General features: G+C 47.1%; 1 protein-coding gene across 6 annotated transcripts in view; it reads right to left on the bottom strand.

Annotated features, from left to right (window-relative positions):
- stard13b (StAR-related lipid transfer (START) domain containing 13b) overlaps positions 1-14,129 on the bottom strand; it is a 98,827-nt gene that overhangs the window by 6,094 nt on the left and 78,604 nt on the right. For 5 of the 6 annotated variants that reach the window (XM_036536158.1, XM_036536159.1, XM_036536153.1 and 2 more), the window contains 7 exons: positions 9,409-9,480; positions 7,276-7,357; positions 4,767-4,830; positions 2,181-3,547; positions 1,433-1,603; positions 1,181-1,340; positions 259-457 (listed from right to left, as the gene is read on the bottom strand). In XM_036536158.1, coding sequence (XP_036392051.1) covers positions 259-457; positions 1,181-1,340; positions 1,433-1,603; positions 2,181-3,547; positions 4,767-4,799 — 1,930 coding nt within the window. In that variant the 5' untranslated portion in view covers positions 4,800-4,830; positions 7,276-7,357; positions 9,409-9,480. Of the gene's footprint in view, positions 1-258; positions 458-1,180; positions 1,341-1,432; positions 1,604-2,180; positions 3,548-4,766; positions 4,831-7,275; positions 7,358-9,408; positions 9,481-12,968; positions 13,590-14,129 lie in introns of those variants that run through there. The other variant, XM_036536154.1, reaches the window with a different exon arrangement.

A 14,129-nucleotide genomic window follows, 5' to 3' on the forward strand; every position in this document is an offset into this window, starting at 1 on the left:
TTGTGTGTGTATGTGCACGTATGAATGCGCACAACTATGTGTGTGCACGTGTGTATGAGTGTTTTGTATATGTGTGCATGCATGTGTGTGTGAATACATGAATGCGTGCGTATGTGAGTGTACGTACACATATATTACATGTGTGTTTGTGTACATGTAGACAAAAGTGTGTGTGTGTGTGTGTAAGTGTGTGAGTGTGTGTATATATGTGTGTGTGCATGTGAGTGCGCGTGTATATGACCCTGTGTGAGCTCTCACATTGGTAGATGTGCAGGAAGGTCTCTCCCAGCTTGCTGGTGAGCAGGGGCTCTGGCAGGTCTCTGAAGAACTGCTTCACCATGTCGGCCACATCGTAGGCGGACTGGTCCTCGTAATTCACATCATCCGGCGAGCTCTCGTTCATCTGTCTCAGCGCCTGGATCCGAGACTTCACCCCAGACTTCCGGAAAAGACCCACCTGGAGACCACAAAAAGGGAGAACCATTACACCACACCGGAAAGCCTTTAAATGTCAGACAGAAGTAACACAATAATCTGCTGTCATTTTATCATATTTACAATGCAGTCCTCCCCTCTGTACAATGACATGATCATTACCCTTTATTACTATTGTCATTGCTGTGATTGGAGCATTGCTTTGCTTAGATGAAGAGCACAGAATATAATTATATCTGTGCAGCTGCAACCTCTTTTCCGGCCAATTCCTTCACCAGCTGTGATTGCTGGCTAACCTCCAGCTAATCTCTAGCTCTCTCACTGTAATGTACACATCTCACGAAACGACTGTAGCGTGTCCTACTTATCAGTGCCAAGTTGCCTTGCTGGTGTTCCCTCTACCCTCTGTCTCCCTTAAGGCACTTCTACAACAGCAATCCAGCACACCAGTACTCTTGGGGGCCCGAGCATCCAGAAATGCACCAGCAGGAAAACACCAGAACCAGAACACCAATTCCCAGCAGCTAGCACAAGGATATAATGATTCAAATTGCACTGCAGTATTCTGGTAAGGCAGGTGTCACAGTGAAAGTGATGCACAGTGATGCATAGAGAATTATACAATTACACAGCTGGAAGGTTATAACAGCAATGTGCACATTCAAAAACAAGTACATACGCGCACACACACACACGCGCGCGCTCTCACACACACACACACACACACACACACACATTTGCTGACCTGGTCCAGACACTGACTCCTGAGGTAGCGTAGGGCCTGCTGCAGGCTGAGGGGGAGAGGCTGACCAGTGCGCTGGACGTGCACGATCAGGGGGACGCCAAAGACGTTCTTGTCCTTGTAGTCTGGCACCTTGTTTCTTTTCATAAACTTTGGCACCGACCTAAAAAATGACCACCCAACAGCAAAATTGAGCGAAACAACCCACTCCTGCACTGAACCCTGAACCATTTCCCATTTTCCCGTTTCACTGACCAGGTCCAGCCGTGCTTATTGGACATGGAGTACTTCTCCATGATGGCGGTGAGGCGTAGCAGGGAGAACTTCTGCAGCAGGCTGAGCTGGGCGGCTGATTGGTTGGTGATCTGCAGGGAGGCCACTGAGTGGCTGAGGCGGTTGGAGATCTGGAAGCTGGGCCATCTCAGGCTGGAAGCAACAGAGATGATGATGTCAGAACAGAGACGTCTCATCATGAGCTCACACTGAGCGAGAACAGGCCATCCACCTCAACTAGGCTTTGTGCGCTCTATCTACAGTCTGGAGTGTATCTAGCACTGTGTCAAGCTGGTCTTGGACACAAATGATGGAGGATATTAGCAATAGTACCTCCGTAACACAAAAAACTTGAAACATTTATCCAGCACTCTGTCAAGACTGGTCTTGGAAACAAGTCGTAAATTAGTTACTGTGTAACATAAGAGACTCAAAACATGCAAAAGGCTTCAACAGGTTTCAAAAATTACATTACATTCATTACATTCATTTAGCAGACACTCTTATTCAGAGCGACTTCCAGGACAAAAGAACAGAAGTGTATACATTCAGGTTGAATGAGTAACAGTGTCAGACCAGGCTAACAACGACCAGTGAGTGTGAGCATAATGCTATTCAAACCCTACAACAAGTTAACTGCATTCTGACTAAAGACGTATATAGATCATACATATATGCCTCTAGAGACATATATAAGATACATGTAAAACATCTAAGGTGATCATCTCACCGATTTGGCCTGGTGAGGGACGCCCCCACCCCTGAGTCCCTCCTTTCCCTCATCCCACTGGAGTCCGTCTCATTGAGGGACACGCCGTCCCTGTCCCCATCGCTGGGGGTCGTCTGCCCTTCCAGCACGGAGTTCCCCTCGAAGTCCAGCGTGATCTGGCTGGAGGACTGCAGGCCGGAGGGCCCGCGGTTCAGCCCCTCCCCCTCCCCCACCACCTCCCCCTCCGGCAGCACGTTCCTGGACCAGTGGTCCACGATCTGCTGCAAGCCGCTGACGTGCTGGAGGATGTCATCCAGGTGCGGGAACAGGTCCTCCTTCTCCAGGTCCATGAGGTCACCCGTGCTGGCGTACAGGTGGGAGCCCGGCACGTTGTCGTAGACGCTGATCCGGCTGCCCCGCGGGCAGCACTGGGTGACGGGCCGCGTCTCCTTGGCGCAGGGCTGGCCCCGCGGGTCCAGGCAGACGCTGCCGGCGTGCCACTTGACGGAGGCGCCGTTGGTGGGTGACAGGCTCTCGATGGAGAGGGCCTTGGGGAAGGTCCCCGGCTTGTGGTCCTTAGGGATGTGCACCACCAGGTCCTCGTAGGAGCGGAACTCATTGCGGCGGTTTTGCTCGGCCACATTGCGGCCCTGGGCGCCGCCCAGGATGTCCACATCTTCCAGGTACATGCCGCTGCGCTTGCTGTCGGCCCAGTGCGGCTTGCGCTCCTTTAGGCTGGGTGTGCTGACCGAGCTGCTGCTGGATTGGCTGCTGCCCTCGCTGCTGCTGGACTGGGAGGCGGGGCCGCCGCGGTCCGAGGCGGGCTCCAGCGGCCCGCCGTTGACGATCTCCACGCAGCGGAGCGTCTTGAGGGCCTGAGGCTCCTGCTGCAGCACGGGCCCGCTGATGACCACCGCCCTGCGGGGGGCCCCCCCACCCGCCGCGCCCCACGAGCGCAACGTTTCCATGCGCCGCAGGAAGTCCTTGGCACGGGTGCGGCCGAGCTTGCCGTTCTTGGAGGGCAGCGAGCCGAAGCGCGGCACCTCCCGGGGCGCCTGCGGCAGGGTGAGGGAGGTGGAGTCGGGCATGGCGGCGGACTCTGACTGGGCGCGGCGGGAGCAGTCCGAGTCCTCGGCGCTCTGGGCACGGTGCCCGCTCCCCCCGCTGCTCTCGCTGTGCAGGGACGAGACCTCCGGCTCGCTCAGGTCCGTCAGCACGCTCTCGCTGCTCGGGGTGTTCCTCAGGGCCACGCCCCCGCCCGAACCCTGGCTCTCCACGTGACCCAGGAAGCAGTCAATGTCCTGCAGCCTGGACCATCTCCGGCTGCTCCACTCAAACGTCCATTTGTCACTGATGGCAAACAAGTCTTCTTCATCTGAGTCTTCACTCTGGGCAGAAAAGATAAGGACTATTACTTTCCAAAATAATACATTGTACATCAAACACACAACAATATATACAGGTACTACATTTTCCTATGTTTACACAGTGAATATTTTTTTCAAAGAGATCTCAAATTAAAAACCTTCAAAGGTATAATAATAATGATTGCAAGTGTAGTGCTGTAACAACAGTGATCCTACTAAAACTTATATGTGGACGCTCACTTTAAATTTGATGATAAAGTTCAAAGATGAATAATGTTTTACCAAACCATAAATTTGAAAATATGATCAAAAGTAGCCATTTTATACCACAGGCCACATATATGATGAGCATTCCACAAAGGTGACAGAAAAAAAAATGGAAAACAAACTCCACAATGACAAACTCTCAAATATCCTCAAAAGCAGGTTATGGGGATAAAAGGATGGCTTGATTTTGCCCACAGCAACAACAAAATACAGCAAGAAAACTGTTGCAAGGGCTCTTCTGTATATTAGTGCTCTAGAGTATCACTACAAATTCATATTGTATGTGATAGACCATATTAGGTAACCAACAACCCCAATCGGGACGCAATATGACACTTGGGTAAACTTCAGAGGGAAAGGTTTTAAATACTGTCTACAGACTCATGATGACACAACATCTTTGGGTGTAAATAAATAAGCCCCATTCAACGAGCATGACATTAATGTCTTTCAGCCCTTAATCCTTTATTTAATACATCTCAGTATGAGCCAATGGAATCAATGGATTTAACCTTGGTTCCTCTTCAGTTGTATTAAACATTATATCAATATATTTATCCACATGTATATTTAGTCATTTAGATCTTTTATTCACAGCAACTTGCAAAACTGCATGGAAAAAAGGTTGGGCTAAGAGCAGAGATGATATTGAATCATCAGAGTCACAACTGATAGTAGGAGTCATCACATAACATTCTGTTAAGTACCACAGTAGGTGGTACAATGGTACTACTTAAGTACCATAGTAGTAAAAGGAACCGCTTTTGCATTAGATTACATTTAGCAGATGCTCTTATCCAGAGCGACTTTCAGCACAATAGAACAGAAGTGTATCCATCCAACTTTTACTTAAAAATGTTATTATATATCTATTTATTATTTATTATATCCACTGTGTCATCTTTTATGCAGACAGATAACAAAAAAGATCAATAATGTCGTGTCTGGCAAATTAAAATCATGCTGCACTTACTTTCTTTTTTGGTAGATTCACGTCAAGTTTCATAGAGGCGCACTTGTTCAACGTGTTGAGCCGCCTACGACAGAGAGAGTCCACAATCAGAGCTTTTGCAGGAGACTGGACCACATCTGCCTTCCCATTTCTCTCCTCTCCAAGATCCCCACACACAGGGACACGAGAGCCAGCCCCCCGGAGCAGCCCAAACCCTGATCAACAAGCGAGATATTATCCCTTCGACCAGAAGCAGCGACGCCAGACCCAGGCTAACGCAGGCTAACCCTGTTCCGCCGCATGGCCAAACCTAATTAAGCCCGGTAACTGGCGGCTGTTCTGGAGTCTCTCACTCCCTGTCGCCTGATTGGTGGTGAGCGGCTGGGCGGTGGGAGGCCACAGTGGCTAAGAGCAACTCCGTTCGAGTGGCTAGCATGGTAGCCCCCCGGCTCCCAGGGTTCACAAAGTGATAGTGTGTTTTTCCATGAGCCCAAAGAAAACAGGATGGCCAGCGATCCTCCTCCCCTTTGATGTCATTACTGAGGCACTTAACATTCTAGTCAGCCCGGTCTACACTCGAGAAGTGGAGGGAATTTTTTTTTTTTTATTTGTGCAATCTCTCAGGAAGGTCGGATTCATTTAAACACACAAACAGATGGACACACACATGCACACATATACACACACACACACCAAAAATAAATTAAGGGATGAAAGTTGTAAGGCGCTCCAGTTGGTGTTCCCTTGCGCTCTGCGCCTTCGGCTGACTTTCTCTTCCCCGGGCATACCTTTTTGATTAACTCAGTTGATTTAAGACGTTGCTTTCAATTAAAGCTCCCTGAAATCTCCTGCAAAAACAATTGGGCTTTAGAACATTTCCCATACAGTGCGCGGTGAATGAGGTGGGAACCAGTGCTGAGAGATTAGGGGCTGCTGGGAGCGCCTGTGTGGTACAGCGGATAGAACAGCCCCACTGCAAACTATGTGTGTGTGTGTGTGTGTGTGTGTGAGTGAGAACTATGTGTGTGTCTGTGTGTGTGCGAATGTATGTGTTTGTGTGTGTGTGTGTGTGTGTAAAAGAACAATGCTACAGGGGATAAGATGACGAGACATTCCTCACTAATTACAGATGGGGTACCTGGGGCCTGACAGAAGACAGGATCGCTTGTGCTGTGGAAATCGTTGCTCATTATGACTCCTTCTATTGTTCAGAGCTTAATGTGTAAGTCTCAACACTAAAAACTTCAGATGTAACACAGTGATGAAGCCAATCTGCCTCCAGTGCTGTAACCACCCTCTCAAAAGGGAATCTGCTGTAAGTTCCTATGGCTCACACATACAGAGCACTAACAGGTAGAGACAGTGGGGTTTTCTTTGGGGGGGGGGGGTGCATCCATTACCCACTGCTGACTACCCCCCACCCCAACCCCCTACTGGCACAGAAACCTCTGAATATCAGAGCGTTACACAAAACGACAGGTCAGGGATCAAACAGAGTGTTAACATTGTGACATCACTGTATTAATCACTTCAGGTTAAGGTTCTTGGTGGGGGGGGGGGGGGGGGGGGGGCGGCATGTGGTGGCACCCCACCTCACCACCAAAAAAGAGAGGGGCCATTTACATGGAGCCCCTTTCAGCCTGGAGGCCCACAGAGGGCACGGCCAACGCTGAAAGAGGTGGGAACTTGCTGGGATTCTGGGAAGCTACTATGGTCTCTTTTCTTGTTTCCAGACCGACCTAGGAATTTAGATGAATTGGGTGACGGTTGTTTAGAGTCACAGTAACTTAAGTTGTGTAAAGCATCCCTTCGTTCTCCCTTCCTCCTTTCATCCCCGAGCTGTCACCACGGCAACCCCAGTGACTGAAGAGTTGTGATTCAATTAGCGAATGAGGATTCGTAGTCTTGCCAACTACAAAAAGGGAAATTTAAATCACTCTTCGGTTTAAATCCTTGACCTTTGGTAGTATATGATAAAATGGTAGAACATCTATGAAGCTGACAACAAATTAATTGTTCAACATTTGTATGATTATTTTGTGTAGATGCAGAAGAGGTTTGGCACTACACTCTTAACACAAGCAAACATTATGTAACAAAGTAACAATCAAATCAAGTTTTTTTAAAAGCAAAGCTCAACAATATCAGAATTTCTTTGTATATTTTCAGATTTCTTTCTCAGCTGCCATAATAACGTAAGTGCATTCACTTGTTCCCTTTCCAGTAATGCAATCAATGGAAAATTGCACAGTGAAAAATGCCCTGTTAGTCAGATGTGATCACCATTCCTGTAATTTCAAGTGAAACAGGTCCATTTCACCTCGGCAACAGCTCTCTGGCATCAATTTACCATCTGACTCAGAGCTGGCTGAAACACTAAACCTAATGGCCTATCCCAAAAGCAAACAAGAAACAAGCCTTTTACTTCATAAAGATTACAACTGTGGAAATGCCAGAGAGGGTAGGGAAATAAGCCATCACACACACTTAAGATGTTTACTTCAGTCCTCGTCATGGGTAGTGTCCTTACCGGCAGAGAGGCTCGACAAGGTCTTTGTCGAGAAAGTCATGATCCTTTTTCACAGGAGATATGTCAATGGGAAACTGTGAATCTGGAGAGGAAGACAGGGAAAAAGATTAGCATGCTGGTGTTTGTGCTTGTCTATTTCACTGCAACAGCATATGTCAAGTAAATAAACAGTGTGCATGTGTACTGTGATGACAACATGTCTAAATTCATTCATCAATCAAATGGAAGAGGGCTACATTTGTTATTCACAATGCCAACATTTCAAAATGCTCTTCAATTCAGAATTGTACAATCCAGGTCCTTCATCATGATAAATAGCCAGGTATTATTTTTGATAATGTTGAAATCTGAGACCGAAACTGGCATATGCTGCTTATAGAAAATAATGGAGAGGATGTAAAAAGATAACCACTAAAACAATCCATTAGGAATATTTTCTTAATGATAGCAAAGATATTAACATGAAACATAACCATCTGACCTCAATGATTTTGGATGAACATGAGAAAACAAAATGCAGAAACGATGAGCACAAAGAGGAAGCCAGAAAAGAAACGGAAATGCAATATTTTTTCCCTAGGTGTTGCTCCTCAAGGTGACCTGATTGGTAGGTTCAAATTAGCTCAGTTAACCTCAGCACCTTCGGTAGCTCCTTTACCCAATTATATCAGTGCTAATGTTTCTTTTTTTCTTTCCTGACTTAGCATCAATCCTAAGAGCACCCTCTCGGTGATCATATTGGGGAATGCAGTTTCCAGCAGCATTCGGTATGAAAACGCCAGACTACTGAGGAAAGTATCCTGGCAGACCCACAGCCTGCGCAGCCCTTTCACTTTCCAAAAGGCAGCACATTCTTTACCCAGCGACCTCCAAAAGAGGGAGAGGAGCATGCTTGTTTTGGACGTCCCGGAGCTTAATGAAAAGTGGCAGAAATTGCCGGAACACGGCGCTTGGGCTTGTGCAGGCATTACGTCGCGGGTTGGGCATCGTGCTGCTGTTATGCAACGAGGTGGGGGGAGACCGAATCCAGATCCAGAGCAGCTAGCATTCCTTTACGAGGGGGGACTTAGCCATTTTTTTTTCTTTTTTGGTGGAGAAGCATGGCATGCACATGTAAGTGAAAAGGCAGATTCACAGACGGGCCCGCTCTGCTCTGGACGGGGAACAGCAGGGATTTGAGTACTGTCTTAAATGATCAACCATGCAATTGCTGGCGCGTGTGGCTGTTCAAATGTGTTGTAAAATGGTGCAAACAGAAGGCCTAGCCAGTAGCAAATCACTGTTTATTAAAGTCGTTATCACTCACATTGATGACTTAGACTTGCATTCAAGCCTCCATGAGAGAAAATGCGTGAAACCTGCATGCGCGTGACAGCATATCTCCACACACACAGTTGTAACTGAGGGGAGAAAGCTGGCTTTCAGTGTGTTTCCTGTTCACCTACCCACAATCCCCACCAGAGAGGAATTCATGCCACGCTCACACTTCAAACGGGCCCCGTTGAGGAGCCGCTGAGGTCTCGGGGTAAGAGGGGCTTGTTTTTTAGGCACAGATAACAGAGGATTTTTTCCCATGACCTCCTTCTTTTACTGTGCAGGAACGTGTTTGGGTAGTAACTCTAGCCCAGAAATATCCAGACGAAAATCCACACGAGATTCTCCGCTCTCCCCGTCCCAGCGCGAGTTGAAAGGAGGCCCGGGGTCTCAGGCAGGCCAGGGACAGCTGTGTAAATGAAGTCCTTGGTAAACTGGACTGGGGGAGGGGACGGGGGGGGGGCAAGGGGGCAGGGGGAACACTTTCCCTACCCCAGCAAGTTTCAGCATTATACAGAGAGCCTTGTATCGTCAGAGGGACATAATATTATAGCTATCATTAAAACTGCAGGCACCAGGGTGAGAAGAGTTGCTGAAAAAATGAACAGTCTATTCAGTCTTCAGTTAAAGTACTCACCTAATTCACCGAAACACCTGATATTAATCGTCAGTTAAAGCACTCAGTGAATTCACCCAAACACGTGACTCGCAACAGCACCACTTTGTTTCAACCCATGTGGCAACACCATGACCCACAGGAATACTTTTCACTAGATGGTACCATGATGTGACGGTGTTGACGGATGTGAGGTCTGTTACCTTCATAGAGCTGAGCGTACTGGGGGAAGCCTGCAGCCCGCAGCCAGTCGCATGCCTCCTTCGCCTCGATTTCTGAAAGACAGCAAGAGAAGAAGTCCGTTTTAAACGACATAAACATGTGACCCGCCCTGACGTTTCTGAGGTTTCTGCCAAACGTCGACCGCGGTGGCAGGCTGTTCTCTGGGGCCATGTGGAGTTGTGTTGGGGTTTTTTCGACTCCAACATCGCCAAGGCCACACAGAGAGCAGAAGATGAGGACTGAGGCACTGTGGGAGAAATCTTGAGCGAGAGAAAGGGCAGCTTGAATCCTCCAGGCCAGCAATCCCCCCTTCCCTGTGTGTCAGCTACCCTTGCTGTTTAAGCACATCGCTCTAGGCATGTAAAGGGACAGAAGCTGTTATGTTATGGAAGCTACGTTATGTAAGTGTGGTCCAATTCCTTCTTCGCTGAGAAACTACGCCTTCCCCTCCATTCAACATGATACTGGATTACAAGAGAGTAACTGCCACAGGCTAGGATCTAGACTCAGCAGACTGAAACCGAACCCCCAAAATCTAATCCTGTAGGGGGGGAAGAACAAAGCAGGACTACATCAGCTGACGTAAAAATCGTTGAATACTGCATGTTGGAGATATATGCGCAATGCATTCCAATAAAACCCCTACCGCTCCTCTCCATCAAATCCCTTGTAACGTTTGCCATTAAACAGAGGCAACATGAGGAAGTGACACATAAAATGCTTACGTAAATGTGGATACTAAACACTTAATGATACTTAAAGAGAAAAATACAGGCAGTAAATTATCATCACCTAACCTTTTACAGACCAGTGGCACATTTCAGAATGCACTGTTTCCTTAGTTAACGTGCAATGAAACACCCACTACTGTTATCAGTAAGACCTTTCTCATCCTATTTCCACATAAGAGATGTATTGACTCACAGGAGGTGATGAATAAAAAACACATTTGATGTTGCAAAAAACATTCAGAAACATTCGCCTACAGGTTCCTAACTCATTTGAGGAGCACTTGAGGGAAAAAATACATCTCTCTGGATGTCCTCCTGCATAAGCAACCCGTTCCTGGGAAGCACGCAGATGAGGTGTGGAACTCCACGTGGCAGAGTGCGGACGTGGAGGTCTTTCAAGTAAACAGACATACGCTGAGTCTGCTTTGAACGAGAAGGACACTCTGATTCCGCAGGGCTCCTGGCTTGGTTCTGCTTTGAGCCCCTTTACTCCCGCCCCTGATTATCACCCTGAGAGGTGACCCCCTCGGTCAGGGTCACGCTCCTGCCCCCTTTTACTGCCCCTGGCCTTTCAGAAACAACATCCCCCCCCGGCTCCGGAGCCTCTGATGACAGGGACGCTGGGCCACTTACTCGGGACGGGAAGCAGACAATTTGGCTTTTTTCTGTGTCTGCATCCTCAGCTAATGCTAATGGGCCTGTAAGCAATTGAGTACTGGAGGGACCCAGGGAGAACGTTGCCTCGTGGAAAATCACTTGGTCCTGGTTCACAGCACCATGCCACAATCAAACTGTGAACCGCATATCCTTAAGCAAGGGGGGAAAACTAACCTTTTCTACTGGGAAATTCATGTCAATGTTAACTTACTATTTCTTTTATATTTCATTGGTATCTGTGTGATTTACAACTTTTGACGTAACTTCTGAGGAAAGTTTACTTTCCTGTAATGATTAATATGCAGAAAGTCAGTATTTTCACTGTTACAAATTACTCATTGTTTCACTGAGATTTTGAAAGGGTCATGTGATAAACTGAGTAACAACCGTGCATAAGTAACAGTATTAAATAAACACTGATGCAGTTGCCAAAGACAGGAGACACTGCACAACAGCTTTACATCTAATGAAAAGACAGGCAACTGTATTAGGGTGTATGAATTAAACAGTTGTGAATGTTGATTAAATCAAAATGGTTTATCTGAACAGCACATACCTGAGCAGATGCAAACACACACATACACAAAGAATCACTTTGTGAACAATGTCATGATAGCTGTACTGTTGTTGTAATGGCATGCTCCACAAACTCTTACAGAGTGTTTTCCATAACTGTAACATCCCATAAAGATTGTTTGTGTCAATCAGAATGGGCTGCCAAATTCAGAGAGACAGTATTTTCACAAAGCAATCTTCATCACGCAATTGAACAAGTCCTGGCTGATGCTTACTGTCTTTTGCCAATCTGTAACTATGAGTTCCTCTGTGACATAACAGCATTGTATAACATTGTATTAAAGAATGTAGCCCAAATTTCAAATGCCTTTATTTCCAGTTTTAAGAAAATGAGTCAGTCAATAGACAAAGGATTGAAATATTATTTTATAAAGTATTTCATTTACATCTCAAATGGTGACCAACTGCAGTAACCAACTGTAATCAACATCAGACCAAAGGTTTTGTTTTATTTTCAGTTGCACCTACAGTCAGGTAAACTACAAACTATTTAGTAATATCATCCTATTTTTCATCCTTTTTGATTGTATCCACTAATAAAAATGTAAACATCGGTCATCAATTTCCACACTGTCCAAACATCAACACTGCCAACACTTCCACACTGCCGTATCAATGATACTGTAATTTTAACATGGTATCTGCATGCATTTTAAGCATATAGCCAACAACTGTGTAGAAAACCACAGACCAAGAGAAATTTGTTGCAGAAAAAGCTTACTTCCAGCTCTATTCCAAATGTTTGACCTGATTAATATACAGTTACGCTCAGTTGTGTAAGTTAATAAAGATTTTTAAATCAAAAGACAATTTCCACCACACAGAAACAATCATCACCTGGACAAGCGAGTGAGTGAGAGAGAATGCACTCACAGATGAACAGACCTTCTAAAGCTACTGCCACCCTCAGACCTCAGCATCGCTCCAGACTGGAAAGGAAAGCCAACGCAAACGGAGAGCTCCCGGCCGTGACGAGTGTACTCCGCGAGATATGAAGCGCAATCCTTCAAGCAGACTCCAGTTTAAATATCAGCTCTGGTTGGGGGGGGGGGGGGGGGGACAAAGGCCGCTGCCTCCACCCCAAACCCCACAGCAGCGCGTTCAACAAAGCGCCTGGCGCACATAATGGATGACACCCCAACAGCTTTCCCGTCATGCAACGGGGGTGCCGGCTTTGTGTTCGTCCCACGCAAAGGCACGTACTGTGCTGTAAGGAGCAGAGAATCATTCATCAGGGCAGATCACATCTGAATCGCCATGCATCAGAATGGCGGTGACAGCAGCAACCTTTCACAGTAATTTAATCTGGCCTCCACCCCTGCTGTATCGCGCTCGGCACCACCAGATGGAGAGCATGGCAAAACACTGACTCTGGCCTGGAGGCCACCAGCTAAAAATTCTATATAAGCAATGGAGATTGTCCTTGGGCGAGAAAAATCTGACCAAACACCATTCCAAAAAAGAGTATCTGTACTCTTGGTTAATATTTGACTCTCACTCTCACTCATAGCCACTAACCTATTTCTTTCAAGAGAGAACGAGATAGACACACACAGACCCTCAACGCATAGTTTTACCTGGGTCACTGGCAGCTGTAGCCTCCTTCCTCGCTGGCCAAACCTCCCAGGAAAACACCGGAGATCGTATTGTTCCAGGAGAGCTCACAGCGAGACCGCTGTGGGAGCTACTGCTGGCCCGCTGCCGGCCCGCCGCTGCCCCACAGCCCCGGGTTCGACTTTGTGGGGCGAGAAACACGAGCTGGGAATTCCTCCGTGCTCCGCATTCCGTAACACTATACGGAGACTCTGTGTACAGTACAATTTTCTCAGGGAATCTCTGGGATAAAAGGCCGGGGGCTGGCACCGCGCCAGGGAGGGAAATGCGCATTGAGCGACGGGACTAAAAGCTTCAAACTGCGTGACAGTGTAAGATTGCAGACACCACAATGGGGGGAGAAACACGGTACAACCGCATCATAATGACCCGGAATGCCAACAGCAGTGTATTCCGAACGTGCGTGAGACAGACACGTCGCAGGAGGGAGCCCCCACCCCCCTTCCCTTTTTTACAATTGTGCTTATGTAATGCGTAGGGAACATTCTGTTTTTCGCAGCTCGGGGAATGTTCTGCGGCGAAGGTAGGGACGTGCCTGGAGGACGTTGACGGCGCCTTCGGACGGTCCCGGGAGGGCTGAGTCCCTGCAAGTCCCACTGACGGCACACAACGATAACACATCGGCGGCCTTCCATCGCTTTCTGCATGTTTACGTTTACGGGGGGAGAGCCAAAGCTGAGATCAATTTGACAGATTCCTTGTTACGTTTAATGGGATCCCGTACGGTGCCAAGAAACACTCTTCATGAGACCGGTTTACAACAAACGCAGCGCTACTCATCTAAATAGTTATCCAGATACGGTACGTCAATAAAAAATTAAATTATGTATAACAGCATAAAAAACTGGTCACCTTTGACTACTCTGATTGAGATAAGGTTGATAAGCATACACTGCAGATTAAAGAACAAGAAAATATAAGATGTTATATTATAAGGAAGATACATATTGTGAACAGTTCTACTTATGTACAAAAATAACAGACACAGTCTGGTTTGAATCAATAAACAACCAGCTAAAGTGGAGTTTAAACAGGAGCCCATCAGCCAGTTCTGTTCAGACAGCTGCTGTCCTACAGCATCCTCTCACCCATACAAAGAACATAACACACATGCTGGAAAAAGA

The sequence above is a fragment of the Megalops cyprinoides genome, chromosome 9 (genome assembly GCF_013368585.1).
Source record: "Megalops cyprinoides isolate fMegCyp1 chromosome 9, fMegCyp1.pri, whole genome shotgun sequence".
Classification (NCBI taxonomy): domain Eukaryota; kingdom Metazoa; phylum Chordata; class Actinopteri; order Elopiformes; family Megalopidae; genus Megalops; species Megalops cyprinoides.